General features: G+C 44.4%; 1 protein-coding gene across 3 annotated transcripts in view; it reads left to right on the top strand.

Annotated features, from left to right (window-relative positions):
* Nucleotides 1–14,671, top strand: part of JMJD1C (jumonji domain containing 1C) — a 145,579-nt gene that overhangs the window by 112,262 nt on the left and 18,646 nt on the right. For all 3 annotated transcript variants that reach the window (XM_048943742.1, XM_048943744.1, XM_048943743.1), the window contains 7 exons: nucleotides 1,063–1,187; nucleotides 2,421–2,564; nucleotides 2,683–2,872; nucleotides 2,962–4,637; nucleotides 7,640–7,812; nucleotides 8,857–11,066; nucleotides 13,951–14,152. In XM_048943742.1, the coding sequence (XP_048799699.1) occupies nucleotides 1,063–1,187; nucleotides 2,421–2,564; nucleotides 2,683–2,872; nucleotides 2,962–4,637; nucleotides 7,640–7,812; nucleotides 8,857–11,066; nucleotides 13,951–14,152 (4,720 nt within the window). The remainder of the gene's footprint in view (nucleotides 1–1,062; nucleotides 1,188–2,420; nucleotides 2,565–2,682; nucleotides 2,873–2,961; nucleotides 4,638–7,639; nucleotides 7,813–8,856; nucleotides 11,067–13,950; nucleotides 14,153–14,671) is intronic.

Here is a 14,671-nt window from a genome sequence, read left to right as displayed (position 1 = left end):
TGGCAGACACTGAAGCTTGCTTAATATGCTGGGCAGGGGCTAGAAAGACAGGGCAGTCCTGTCCTTACCTGTGCAGCTGAACAACCAGGCACTTTTAAGTGAATCATTTAAGTTAGGCATTTCCCAGCTCAACCAGTCAACCCAGTGACTGGTTTGACTTGGGGTTTGGTTACGGAAGTAGCGAAAACCACAGCAAACTGAGCTTAGAGATAGTGCTACTTGATCACGTGAAGTGAAGTGTTTCAAGACTTAAGTGCCATGGAACTTAGAGTCCTGATGGTCAGGTGAGACACGGAACGTGAAATAGAACTGTTGAGCCTCTATTTCTGGGTCTTGAAATGAGCTGTAAACTAAATACTGTATCATGCCATTTTCTTTCCTCTCTCCTTGTGGGCTTTTGGAGATGAATTCAACTCATCTTTCCAGAAAGTCGGTGTGTAGAGTTTCTTTGCAGTTGGTGTATCTTAAAAGAGAAGCAAAGTCTTCCTAGTGTGTGTATTTTTGAATGTTTTGTGGGGCTGTAGCTGGGCCTGGATTGCTCAGCTGCCTTTTGACTGTTGTAATAGAGAGAAACTCTGTGGTCACTTATGGGAAAGACTTGGCAGATACAGAGTCTAAACACCAAAATCTGAATCGTTTTGCCAGCAAAGCATCTAGGCATGTGACGAGCCTATGAAATAGCTTCTGTATAACCTGCTGCTACCACATTCTAGCCTTTCAGGTTACTTTTCTGTGGTTGCTATTTGTCAACAGGAATTTTCCCATCATTTGTCATTAAAATTGCAGAAAGATTTAGTTAGATAACAAAACTGTATGTTGAAAATGTTGGCATTACAGTGTACCACTTGTGTTTCAAAATGTCTTCCTAAATAAAAGTAAAATCCACAGACAGGGCTATGCTGGAATTGCTGGTAGCTTGCTGTCCATGCCGTTCACATCATATTTTTGCTGTGACGTTTAAAAAAAACAGGGCAAACCTATTAATGCTTCTTTTTTTCCTCTTTTTTTTTTTTTTTCTTCCTGATTTTCTTAATGGCTTTCTTATTTCTTCCCTTTCTGAAGGTCCATACTCCTTAAATGGTTATAGGGTGAGAGTGTACAGACAGGATTCTGCCACCCAGTGGTTTACTGGGATCATTACTCATCATGATCTCTTCACTCGCACTATGGTTGTTATGAATGACCAGGTGAGTTTGTGTTGTTGGCAAACAGTCTTCAAATAAGCTATGTGTTCTGAGCTTTTCCATTTTTTGTGGTACTCCGAAAAGCCCTAAGCAGTTCGTTCACCCCCTTCGAGAGAAGTCTGTCACTTTCTCTGCAGAAAATTCAGCCTGACTCTGCACTGGACTGGCCATTCATGCCATCCTCAAGCTGAATGTTTGCGCAATGATATGATTAGTTCCATCCCTACAGTTTTGCTTTTCTTCTGTTGTTGCTGTTTGACTTGCCAAGTCTTTGAAATGAAGCAATCTAGTTCTAAGAACTGGTCTTTCCTCTCAGTTCTGTTGAGAATTTCTTCACCGAAGTCTTCTAGTACTCCAGTAACAATTAGTTCTTTTAAGCAATTGAAATGTCCACTTTCCGCAATTTATTGAATAAAGCCTTTGCTGCAGCTTAATTTACATTTACTGTGGTGGGTTTTATTTGTGTTCCTGAAGCTGATGTTACAAAAAGAATTAATGGTGGTGTTTTTAGTGGCAGTAATGAATTGTGTTTCAGGAGACCAGAGCAATGATTCAACATTAATATAGCAAATGACCCATCTGCCTTGAAATGACTGACTAAATCATGTGTGACAGTATGAATTCAAGACAGTCTAGTGCTCAAGTCTGTGCTTTCCCTTCGTTTGCTCTAATGATTTTCCCCAAATACTCTTTTTACTTTGCAGCACACTGGTTAAAGATCTGCTGAGCATTTCTTTCTTTTTGCAGTATTCTCTCTCAGTAGCAAGAGTTCTCCCAGTTGTTCTGCTTCTTTTCCTTCAGAAGTTGTCCTGCTGCTGGAAGCAGTATTGCAGTGTGTTTCTGCAGTAGACATCACAAAATACTTGATCATTTTAAGTGCTACTTAAAGATTACCCCCTATGAAGATCTCAGTATCTTTTAATTTCAAATTTGAAGGTGTTTATAAAGGAAGGAGCCGTAAAGTGGTGGCATAAAAAAAAAAAAGGGGGGGGGGGGGGGGGAAGGTTAACTTTAAAGTACAATTAGAGGATATATTTGCTTTGTTTTTACTCAGTCCCCAGCCTTTGAAAGTGACTTGAGTATCAGTTGTACTTGTCAGTGTTATGTAGGCTTTTCTCTAGTTTACCTTTTGCACATAGCGTAGACTGGTGAACACTGGTACAGGAAATGTAGATTGGACAGTGTCCGAGCATCTACTGATTATTTGTTTTCCTTTTTTTCTCTCTCAATAATTAGGTATTAGAACCTCAGAATGTTGATCCTTCTATGGTTCAGATGACTTTTCTAGATGACGTTGTTCACTCTTTGTTGAAAGGTGAAAATATTGGCATCACTTCACGCCGGCGGTCTCGTTCCAACCAGAACAGCAACACAGTTCACGTAGATACATTTATCTTTTTACCTAAATATTCTTGTATACAGTGAATATTAAAAATGTATGTTTAGAGTCTCTAATTAAAATTGCGTTTAAGTCTGTTAACCACAGCATTATTTTTAGGGTCATTATACACGTGCACAAGCAAATAGTCCCAGACCAGCAATGAATTCCCAAACTGCACCAAAACAGAATTCTCACCAGCACCAGCAGCAGAGGAATACTAGGCCCAGTAAGCGGAAGGGTTCTGATAGCAGCATGCCTGATGAAGAGAAGGTGAAAGAGGAAAGATTTGATTATATAGGTCGAGCAGGTAAGAATGGTAATGGAAAAGCAAGGGAAAGCTTCTTAGAAAGGTGCCAGACTGAAACTGATAAATATGCATGTGTTTTTTTTTAACAGAAAACCCCAAAAACAAAAATAAACACTTTCTTAGTAAAAGAAGAAAACCTGAAGAGGATGAAAAGAAATTAAATATGAAGAGACTGCGGACAGACAATATCTCAGATTACTCTGAGAGCAGTGACTCAGAAATCTCAAATAAAAGATTAACAGATTCATCCTCAGAGCAGAACTCAGAGAATGAGTTAAAAAGCAAGAACGCTTCAAAGATAAATGGAGAAGAAGGAAAGTCTCAAACTGTTGAGAGAGTAGAACAGACACTAACAGATAGGCGGTCTCCATGGGATGAAGTACAGGAGGATAAAAAATGTGAAGAGCCAGAAAGGCTGAAGTCGTCGCTCTTAGATCAGCAGGAAAAGCCTTCGCTCCATGCAGCAGAGCAGCCAACACCTTACGAGCAGAATTCCAAGGATCCACATGTTCAAGAGTGCAATGCAGAGAAACATCTCGCTGCGGAATTAAAAAATGAGCAGTTTGTGCCCAAACCTCCCACTCCGAAAAGCATTGTTGATAAAACTAGCAAAAACAACTCTGAAAAGGAGAGCCAGGAAAATGCTGCAAGTACCTTTGGATTGCAAACGGTTCAGAAAACAGAATCTCATAGCAGTGATTTAAAACAGCAGTTTGCAAATGCAAATTTCCTGGAAGCACGAAAGCAGGAAGGTGATCAAAGTTGGGTTAGCTGTGTTGTAAACAAAATGGATTTGATACAACCTGGTGTTGTGAAAGCATTACCAGTAAATGAACATTTAAATCCTGAGAAAGAGAAAGTGCAGTATGGCTCATTTATGTCTTCGTTAAATGTAGCTTCTGTAGCGGAAGACAGTAAACTGCGTAAACAAAGTCCAGTCCCTGATTCTGTGAAGTCAAAACCTAGTGCTTCAGTTGATCATCCTAAAACAAAGTCACCTGATGTTAAGCCTAAATTCACCCCATCTTCTGATACTGTGAAGTCTAAGGTTAGTTCCCAAAACAGCCATACTCCTGGATTAACAAGGTCAGCCAATAAAACCGATCATGATTTGCCTAGGTCTAGTTTTCATCCAGTTCCAGCTAGAGTTAGCGCTCTAGAAGCTACTAAAAGTCCTCTTATAATTGACAAGAACGAACATTTCACAGTGTACAGGGATCCCACTCTGATTGGACAAGAAACAGGAACTAATCACATTTCACCTTTTTTGCATCAGCATAATTATCCTCTGCATTCCTCATCCCACCGAACCTGTTTAAATCCAAATGCTCATCATCCTGCATTAACTGGTTCATCCCATCTGCTGCCTGGGTCTTCAACTCAGACCCCCTTGTCTGCTATTAACACTCACCCCCTTAGTACCGCCCCTCACCATTCCGTTCATCACCCTCATCTACTTCCTGCAGTGTTGCCCGGAGTGCCTGCTGCCTCCTTGCTGGGTGGCCACCCGCGACTAGAGACTGCTCATGCTAGCAGCCTAAGCCATTTGGCATTGGCTCACCAGCAGCAGCAACAGATGTTACAACACCAGTCTCCACATCTTCTCGGACAAGCTCATCCTTCTGCTTCCTATAATCAGCTAGGGCTTTATCCAATTATTTGGCAGTATCCAAATGGAACACATGCTTACTCAGGACTCGGCCTGCCCTCCTCGAAATGGGTCCACCCAGAAACTCCTGTTAACGCAGAGGCTTCCTTGAGAAGGGTAAGTCGTGCTGATTTCCTAAGTGCATGCTTAGCTGAGGCTGGTGTCTTCCAGTAGTGGTTTCCTAGGTGCAGACAGGATAGTCATGCCAAGTGTGTCACTGAGTATGCAGTGAGGGCGGTGTTCTTGTGTAGATGTAGAATTAGAAATGGAAATCCAGTGATATCTGTTGTTTCACAATGGATGTGAGTTCTTCCAGACCTTGATTTCCTCAACACTGTAAAGTAAGGTGAAACGTTTGGTTTTACTTAATCACCAAGTGAGGTTGGCCAGCGCACTTGGGACAGGGCGAATGCTTTCTAACTTAAAGCATGGAAACCATTGGATGAGAGATGTACTGGAGGAGGTAGGATGGTTGTCTGCGCAGTGAAATGTTGAGTGTGCATGCTAGAAAATGGAGAATGGCAGGGACTGAAGGAGTCAAAATCCAATGGGAAGGTCTGAAGAGAAATGCTGTGTAGCATTTGTAAATCTGGAACTGAACACTCATTCCTCTTGTGCTTAACACCTGTCTGGGTGCCTTTCATTGGCACCTCCTTCTCTCCCCCTCTGTTCCTGTTTGCCTTCTCAGCTGCTTTCTTCTCTGTACTCCAGTCATGAGGATTCCTCTGTCTCCGCGCTAAGTGTATCCACCGCAGCCTCAGGAGAAATCAGTTGTTTTCAACCCAGTGCTGTGGTGTTTGTTGGCAGTCACACACTACAATTGCAGGAAAAGTTTTCTCAGTTCCTACAGGTTTAGGATACAGCATGCTCCTTGCAGGCACCCTATAGGAGCAGCATAAGATGAAGCATGTGTAACACAGACAAGCCTGGGAGAGCTGTACTGCCAGCTTCACTCAAACTGAGCATGTGCGTACTGATATTAGAGGCTTCCAACTTGGCCTAATTTGGGCAGGTTTTCTCAGGGACCACAAGAGGCATGTCACTGACAGTGGTCCTTCTGCCAGATTGTAAGCCTTTGCGTCAAAGCTTGGAGTTTCTGAATGGTTATAAGGATTGTTTTCCTTTTCATCACGGGGAAGGCAATTCTTCTCCAGCCTCATTCCTGAGTGAAGCCAAACCATTGTGGCTGAGTCTTTCCCAAACATTCAGCTTGAGTTGGCCTTGTAATACAAAGTCAGTTTGATCTAAACTGTGATAAAGTCAAATGCAGCAGCTTTAAGGGAAAACTAAAGGTGGATTTATCTCTTCGTGTTGCTACTTGCTCCACCCTGTACTGAAGTCCATTTTGACGAATGTATGATAGACTGTTTTCACTTTGGCTGCCTGAAGTATGCAGCCATGCATACCAAGGCACGTAGGTTTTTAATTATGTTGATATGTGGCAATTGTCTTGTGGTGACTTGTCTTCTGGCTCGGGCACTGGAGGCCTTTTTTAAATATGTCTTAGAACCTCAGAATGGGCGTTTCCACTAAGAGTTTGCATGGATGCCATGAAGGGAGGAAGGGTTCTGTACTGCAGCTGGAGCAATAGCAGCAGCCACCCTTGGTGCGGGGGGAGCTGTGCTGCAGAAGGAAGGCTGCAGGTCCTTGGGCTGGGCCACAGCTGGTTGCAGGTGGAGTTGTGAGGCTGTTTGGGTAATGCTTGGTGTTTGGGCAGATGTTCCCCAGCTCCTCTAGGGAGAAGGTGGTGGGTCTTTTTGCATAATACTGTACCACGGCTTACAGGCAATTTGTGGGAACTCGCCACAGCATGGGAACTCCTGGCCCAACAAGTGTGTGCACTCAGACTTGTGCAAAACCCTAGTGGTTGCTTTAAATATTCAAAAGTCTAGAAACAATAACTTCAAAGCTGTAGCACCTGCAGATCTATTTTGTACTCTGTGTCCGTCTGTGTCATGAGAGCTTTGCTGTCCTTTACTGCAGCGTTTTTCTTCTGGTAGTCAGCAAGGCTGGGGAGAAGGAGAGGGATGTACTGATGGGGAGCAAAGAAGGGAGATGTGCTGGGCAGCTCCAGGAGTGAGTGGTGGAACTGTACTGAGAGACTTTGGGGTGTGCATGGGAGCTCTGCTTTCTGTCCCCCTCCCTTCTTCCGGGCTCATCCCTGACACTTGACCAGCGTTCCCCAGCAGAGTGCTTTCCCTTTCTGCCCAGGCTGCAAGTCTGCACATATTTTTCCTAAGGAGGCCTTGAATGGGAGAGGGGAAGGAGCCTGAGAGCTCTCAAAATGTGGTCCATTTTGCAGAGCTGTTCAACAACTTTCAGAAAAGATGCACAAGCAGAAGCTGATTGACATTGCCAGATGTATTTAGGTATACAGTATAAAATTGTGCATTCTCTGCAATTACCATACTGCAAAAATGTATATGCTTATGATTTAATAGTGTGCTGATTATGAAATTATGATGTATAAAAATATGTGGCAACATAAAGCAGATTAATTGAGATTATCATACTTAATCATCTGGAGGGGGAGGAGAGGAATCAACCAGAAAAGAGATGCTTGTATTGTTCACCTTGCTACGCAGGTAGCAAGGCACTGTGACACTGCTCTGCTTATTTGTCAGTGACCCTTTTCAGAGACTTGTTATATAGTTGTTTTCCAGAAGTACTGAACCTTGTTTGTCCTTCAGAAGTGGCACTTCTTGCAAGATACTGAGCGCCTCATGGGTGTCTTATTAGTAACTGAACTTACATGCTGTCAGGCTGTCATTGGCTTGGTGATTTTGAGGAAGGAACTTGTGATGCTATTCTGTAAATTAACTATTCTGTAAATTAACAATTCCTGATGAATATTTAAATAGTAAACTGTTCCAAGAATGCTTCTGATAGATGTGAATTATTTTTTATGCTGGAAGTCTAGGGAGAAATATAATCAGATGTTCCAGTTGATCATAAAGTCATTTAAAATGTTAAATTTTATTTGCTGAATTTGATTTGATGCTGAAGTAAAATATTTCACTGTACTCATCGTTAGACTGGATATAGAACCTCTTGTGGTACTGTGCTGAAGATCCCGTGATTTCCTTGGAATCTGACTTTTTCTGTGTTGTTGTTAACAGAATACTCCCAGCCCGTGGTTACATCAGCCCACCCCTGTGACCTCAGCTGACAGCCTTGGATTGCTGAGTCACATTCCTGTGCGACCATCCAGTGCAGAACCCCTTCGGCCTCTCAAACTGGCAACACATTCTAGCCCACCACTGTCCAAAAGCATAGTAGAGCATCACAAGGAGTAAGTTCACTGTTGTTCTAACTCCCATTATCACAGCATGCCTGAGGGTGGTGGCACCCTCTGTCTCTGTTTCCACTCTGCTCCAGCAGGGACACCCAAGAGCGGGTATGCCCAGGACCACGTCCAGGTGACTTTGGAAGGTCTCCACAGAGGAGACTCCACAGCCACTCCAGGCAGCCTGTGCAAGAGCTGTGACACCTGCATAACGCAGAAGCACTTTCTGGTGTTCAGTAGAAACCTCCAGTGCTCCAGTTTTTGCTCACTGCCTCTTGTCACTGCTTAGAACCTAGAATCACCAAGGTTGGAAAAGACCTCTGAGATCATCCAGTCCAGCCATCCACCGATCACCGCTATTTTCCCCTAAACCACATCCCTCAGTACAACATCTACGTGTTTCTTGAATGCTTCCACTGATGGTGACTCAGTTGCTTCCCTGGGCCCATTCCAGCACCCGGCCAGTCTTTTGGAAAAGAAATTTTTCCTAACATCCAAACTGAGTCTCCCCTGGTGCCACTTGAGGCCATTCCCTCTAGACCTATCTCTAGTTACGTGGGAGAAGAGGCTGACCCCCAGCTCACCACAGTCTCTTGCCACAAGACAACACTGAAAAGTGCCAGGCTCCATTGTCTTTGCCCTCTCCCTTCAGCTATTTATAGACTTTGAAAAGATCCCCTCGGAGCCTCCTCTTGTCCAGGCTGAACAGTCCCTGCTCTGTGCATGCTGTAAATAGAGCGCAGGACAGGAGGGTACGTTTCAGCAGCTGACATTGTCTTCTAGATTTGTTTTAGTTTGTTTGCAAACGTGGATGCCTGTGATAGGGAAAAGTTTGTCAGCGTGCTGCAAAATAGACTCTGCTCTGTTGACTTTTAATGGTACTTGAATTCCTGAGTCATCTGATGACTTTCGAAAAACTGCCTAATATAAAGAAAAGATTATTTTGTGCTAATAGATAACTTTGTTCAGAGCACGGGAAGAAAAGTCTTCTGTTTAGCTTGTAGTGATACTTTTAGACTAAACTGTGTCTGTATGACCTTTTTTAAACAGAGAATTGGAGAGGAAAGCATTTATTGAACCTTTACGTTCTGCTGCGGCTGCGCCGATAAAGACAGAGCTGGAGCAAAGCAGAACACAGGCAGCAAAGGAGAGCCATATGCACAGACATTTTGCAGATCCAATGTTGAACCAGCTGCCAAGGCCGCCACAGGAGACGGGGGAGCGACTGAGCAAATACAAAGAAGAACACAGGCGAATACTCCAAGAAAGTATTGAAGTTGCTCCTTTTACAGCTAAAATGAAGGCACTGGAGGGAGAGAGAGAGAACTATTCCAGGGTAACATCCTTATCTTCAAGTCCCAAAAGCCATTCAGTAAAGTATGACAAAGATGCAGAACGCTCTGTGTCAGAACTGTACAAAATGAAGCATTCGGTTCCACAGAGTTTGCCACAGAGTAACTATTTCACCACCTTGTCTAATAGCGTGGTGAATGAACCACCGAGGTCTTACCCGTCCAAGGAAGCTTCGAGTGCATATGTTGATAAGCAAACTAATTGTCCTTCAACAGCAGCCAGTCCTCAGTCTCTTCCTTCTTACGTTTCTTCTCTCTCGAAGCCTCCTCCTTTAATTAAGCATCAACCTGAGAGCGAAGGCTCTGTGAGCAAGGTCCCTGAGCAGCTCTCACAGTCCGTGCAGTCTCACTCGGTTGGTTCTTTTAGAAATGACAGCAGGAGCCCTACTCAGTTGTCAGTCTCGTCTTCAAATGCACTCCGAAGCATGCCTGCCTTGCACAGAGCGCCCGTGTTTCATCCCCCTGTGCACCAGAACCTCGAGAAGAAAGAAAGCAGCTACAGCAGCCTTTCGCCTCCCACTCTGACCCCCGTTCAACCTGTTAATGCTGGTGGTGGTAAGATACAGGAACTGCAGAAACCGCCAACTTTAGTACCTGAACCTAAGGAAGCTCAGACTGTTTACAAGGGCTCTTCTGAACAGAATTTATCAGAAGTGTGGAAGTCTAACAACGCCGCCGCTAGTGAAAAAGTGGACTGGCATGCTGAGAGAGCGAGTGGAAAGTCACAGTCCGCCACGGCATCTGTTATTGTGCGTCCTCCTTCGAGCACGAAATACGAGAGCGTAGCAGCGGTGCAGTCAGCTTCCAAAGATCGAGTCAGTGAGAGATCTTCAGCTGTGACAAATCAAGCAGATTGCCTGAAAACAGCGGAAGCCAAGGAGACTGGAAGAGTCATTCTGCCAAATATGAACTCAGACAGCGCTCGCACACAGTATGAAAAGAAATTTCCAGCTGTCTCGCAAGGCACTGTTGCTCGTTCTGTCACCCCTAACACAGCTATGATCTGCAGTACCAAAATGGACGTGACCACATCTGCGGCCACAACTACCAGCGTGTTGAGCTGGGGCAGCTCAGAAGTGACTTATTCCTCATCAAGCACAGCCCTGGCCTGCACGCCACTGGAGAGTGCCGGCTCGAGAGCTGCAGGTCAGGCAGCAGCACCGGCCCAGGAGTGCAAGGGCAGCACTCCGGCGCCAGCTGCACCCGTCCCTGGCAAGGCAGGCAGCGCTGCGCAGCCCAGCCCCGGGTTCTCCACCTCTGCCGACTTCGTCCATTTGAAAAAGCACAAGGCGGCGTTGGCCGCAGCTCAGTTCAAAAGTAGTAACCCCAGCGAGACCGAGTCCAACTCTGTGAAAAATCAGACATTTTCAACCTCTCTCTCCCTAGACAGTGCTATCGTCTGTAATACAATAAACAAAGCAAACTCTGTAGGCAGTGGGCAAGCTTCCCAGGCGAGTCAGCCAAACTACCACACTAAACTGAAAAAGGCTTGGCTGACAAGACATTCAGAGGAGGATAAAAACACTAATAAAAAAGAGAATTCAGGGAACAGCGTTTCAGAAATTATTAAGCCATGTACCGTCAATTTAATAGCTTCTACATCAAATGATTTGCAAAATAACATCGATAGTAAAATCTTGGCGGATAAGTTTGTGAAGGAAGATAAGCACCCTAGAAGAAAAGCAAAACGAACTTACGAGTCTGGCTCTGAAAGCGGAGACTCTGATGAAAGCGAGAGCAAGTCAGAGCAAAGGACTAAGCGGCAGCCCAAGCCAACTTACAAAAAGAAGCAAAACGATTTGCAGAGGAAAAAGGGTGATGCGGAGGAAGAAGTAAAACCAAATGGTGTTCTTAGCAGGAGTGCCAAAGAAAAAAGCAAGCTGAAGTTGCAGAGCGGCAGTAACAGCAGTGAGTATATTAATCTGCTCTGGAAAAGACAAACTCGTGTAAACTGTGGCAGTGTTAATCCTGGAGGGTCTGTGCGTGGTACGTGCGGTACCTGGGAAAAGTGTGAATGAGTGTGCTTGTGAAAAAGCACCCAGTGGGTTTATCAGGCTTGGGGCCCTCTGAAATATCCCGGTGTAAGAAGTTCAGCGTTTTATGCATATGTCTACAAACTGGTTCTTGGCCTAAAAATAAGCCGTAAACAAACTGGTTTATGCTGTCATACTGGAACAGACTGATGCATATAGTTAGCTATGCACCTTGTACTGATTTTTTGGTGTGTCTAAAAGCTCTGCTGCGTTTATTTTTAGAGTAGTACTGGAGGTGGAGATTGTCCATTGTTGAACTTTAATTTGTCCTTTGATCAGAAAGCCGCAGGCAGTTCCTTGAGAGCCTGATGCCACTGTTACAATTTGGTTAATCTAATAAAGCTCTGAGGGAGAGTCACTTCACACTCCTGACAAGAATGCGTATTGATTGCGTGGTGCTCACATTCCTCTTGTTTAAGGAAATGTAGGGAAATGGGAATTTCAATTTATATGTAATGATGTTTCACATACCAGATTGTAACTAGATTTATCTCAAAAAGAGAAACTGGTCTGTCAGCGGGCGGGATTTTATTCAAGAACTCAACCCTGTTTTTTATCCTAATTTATTCTTCTCTAAGGAGTATTCTTTTGTCTTTGTTCTGGTGAGCATGAGAAAGTCTACAGCTAAATTACTTTTTGCAAGAATTTTGAAGTACAGTTAGTAAGAAAATGAGCACTGCTCCGTGTAATTACATTCCTTGGCTTTTCACTGCCTGGTGTATAAAGTTACTCTTCTTGTATCTGAGAACACTTGCTGCCTAAGCTGTGCCGTGTCCTGGCTGTGTTGCAATCTGTCTGAGGTATTTTGGCTTGGGTCCAGCAATGGTATTAGTGCATCTCTTGTTCTTGTTTTTTCTTCCAACTAAAGGGATGATAAGAGAACACGCCTTTTAAATGTCTCTAAGTCCTGGTTTCCCTTTTTTTTTTTTTTTTTTTTTTTTCTCTTTAAAGTGAACTGTAGACACACATGTGACATGTTAGGTCTTGATAACCTTTGTATTGTTGCAAAAAAATTTTTTTTTTTTAATGGCTTGTTGTGGAAAGGTTCATTAGTTAACTTAAGGGAAAGCAGTGTCTTCTTGTCCCGACTGGTGTTACAAAACTGTGAAAGCAATGTATGGCGGTACGTTATGGAGTTGTTTCCTGGAATGCAGGTCCAAAAATGGACAGGAGCTTTGGGTGTTCTGCTATGTTGTCAGTAGCACAGGCTGTATACTGTACCTTAACATTGTGGCTCTATCCCATGATAGCAGCCTTGTGAGCTTACCTACTTCTCATGATACCTGGATAGACCCACAGTCCTTCTTAGGCGTGACCTGTTAATCAATCAACGTTTTGATAGTTCTGTCAGATGTCTTGGGTCAGCGTCATTACAGTTTGAGAGGGACTGTCAGAGCTTTTCTGACAAAGAGGGCTTTCCCCAAAGATTCATCCCAAACCGTACTTGGCGTGGAGCCTGCAGGAAGGGGAAGGCCCTGGGGGTCAGCTGCCTGGGCCCCTGCAGATGGCTGAACAGAACTGCTGCAGCACGGGGGCTCGGTGGCAGTCACCACGTGGGTGGTATGTGGATGCTGCCAGGGCTGAAGGCTGCGTTGTCCCTGTGCCACTGCTGAAAGCTGTGGGAGCTGTGTGCAAGCCAGACCGCTGGGAGCGGCGGGCTGCAAGGCTCCCTCCTGCAAAGCAGGAATGTTGCAGTCCTGCGAGTGCTGGGGGTCCTCCAAGTGCCTGCCCACAGAGCCTGGAGTCTGGCAACTACCAGATGATTCCCAGCATCTCTGGATCCAAGGCAGTAAACGTTTTTCATGGACTAGCAAACTGTACTTTGGCCTTTTACTCTCGAGTTTTAGTCCAGTTACCTTTGTGCTCCTCGAATGAGTCAGTGTATTTTGCGGGCAATGAACTGAGGCATAGAGTTTGTCACCTGCAGTGTTTGTACACGAAGTCTGTGGCAAAACAGTGATCTGAACTCAGGTACCAAGTCCAAAGTTAGCACACTCGCCTCTGCCATCCTGCATCAGATCTGTGCTCACAGGACGTGAACTTTGAAGAGCAGTGGTAGATTAAAGGACAGATACTGCTATCTATCTGCAGGTGGAAACTGGCACTGCTTAGAAAAGTCATTACATCGAAACCCTGGTTAAATAACAGAAGGATTCAGTTTCAAAATGCTTATGTGAGAATTACACGTCTTACTCAATTGAAAGTGGTAGATGGGCGGATCTGTTCAGTCAAAAGTGGGATGTTTCTTCTTGGTTTTCCGCAGCTGACATATTTGAAAGAGAGTGAAGGGATTCTGTGCTTCCTTACTCTCGGTGCTTTACACTGAGCTCAGGTGAGCTATATGGGTTTAGAACTGCTCTTCTGGAATTCTCAGCGCACAACAAATTCTAAAGAAATAGGATTTTTACATTTTTTAACGCTTTCATTCATTGCATTGTTGCCTTGAACGCATTTTCACTTGAAACAAAATGCAAACCTTTCTTTTCTTGAAGTACTGTATTACCTTGTGCATTTTTAAGAGGGAGATTTTGCAAATGGCTTTAGTGGAATCCTTTGTGAATGGCATACTTGACGTAGAAGAAGGCAGTGTGTTTAAGTTTTTAGACTTGTGCTGACAGGAGAGAAAATGGCCGTGATGGTGCAGTATGTTATGGGTGTCAGAGATGCACACGTAGTAGTGCAGAATGCTGGCTGATCTGAGTGTGCCCCGAGTACGAGTGCTGCCTGTGCCTCATCTGAAACCCCTCTCACTTTTGCAGCTGGAATACCTCGCTCGGTGTTAAAGGATTGGCGCAAAGTGAAGAAGCTGAAGCAGACTGGAGAGTCCTTCTTACAGGACGATTCTTGCTCTGAAATTGGACCAAATTTGCAAAAATGCAGAGAATGTAGGTTAATAAGAAGCAAGAAGGGTGAAGAACCAACTCACTCACCGGTGTTCTGTAGATTTTACTACTTTCGACGGTAAGAGCGGCTGTTTGCTGATCTCTGGTGTTCTTAACTTTTGAAAATGATAATGACAAAGGGCTTTTGTTCTTGAAAGCTTGTCTGATTTTTCTGGCTCACTTTGCCTGATAAAAGATGTGGTATTTACATGTATATTTCTTGCTTCTTTTCTGGATTGACTGTGCTTCTATTTGAAGCTTTTACAGCGGTCATGAGAAGAGCTGCCCGGTGTACCTTAGGCAGGCAGAAGATGGAGTGCATCACCATCACACAGGTGTCTGACATTTGAAGTGGCATTTTCAAAAGGCAGCCTTCAGTCGCTCTGGACAAGTTGTACAACCACAGGGTTGTGCTCATTCATAATTGTTCTTGTGCCAGTAGGTGGTGGGAACGCTGCTTAAGGCTTTATGGGAGTTGTCTGAGGACAGAGGAGTTGTGCCCTCCCTTCTCCCAATTCTGGCAAACCAAGGAGCCTCCTAGATCAGGAGGAATGCAGCGTAGCACGCAGGGCACAGCAGCACAACTGTCAGCACGGGT

Source organism: Lagopus muta, chromosome 5, assembly GCF_023343835.1.
Source record: "Lagopus muta isolate bLagMut1 chromosome 5, bLagMut1 primary, whole genome shotgun sequence".
NCBI lineage: Eukaryota > Metazoa > Chordata > Aves > Galliformes > Phasianidae > Lagopus > Lagopus muta.
The sequence above is the reverse complement of the archived record's forward strand: the minus strand, read 5'-3'. Positions and strand labels throughout refer to the sequence as shown.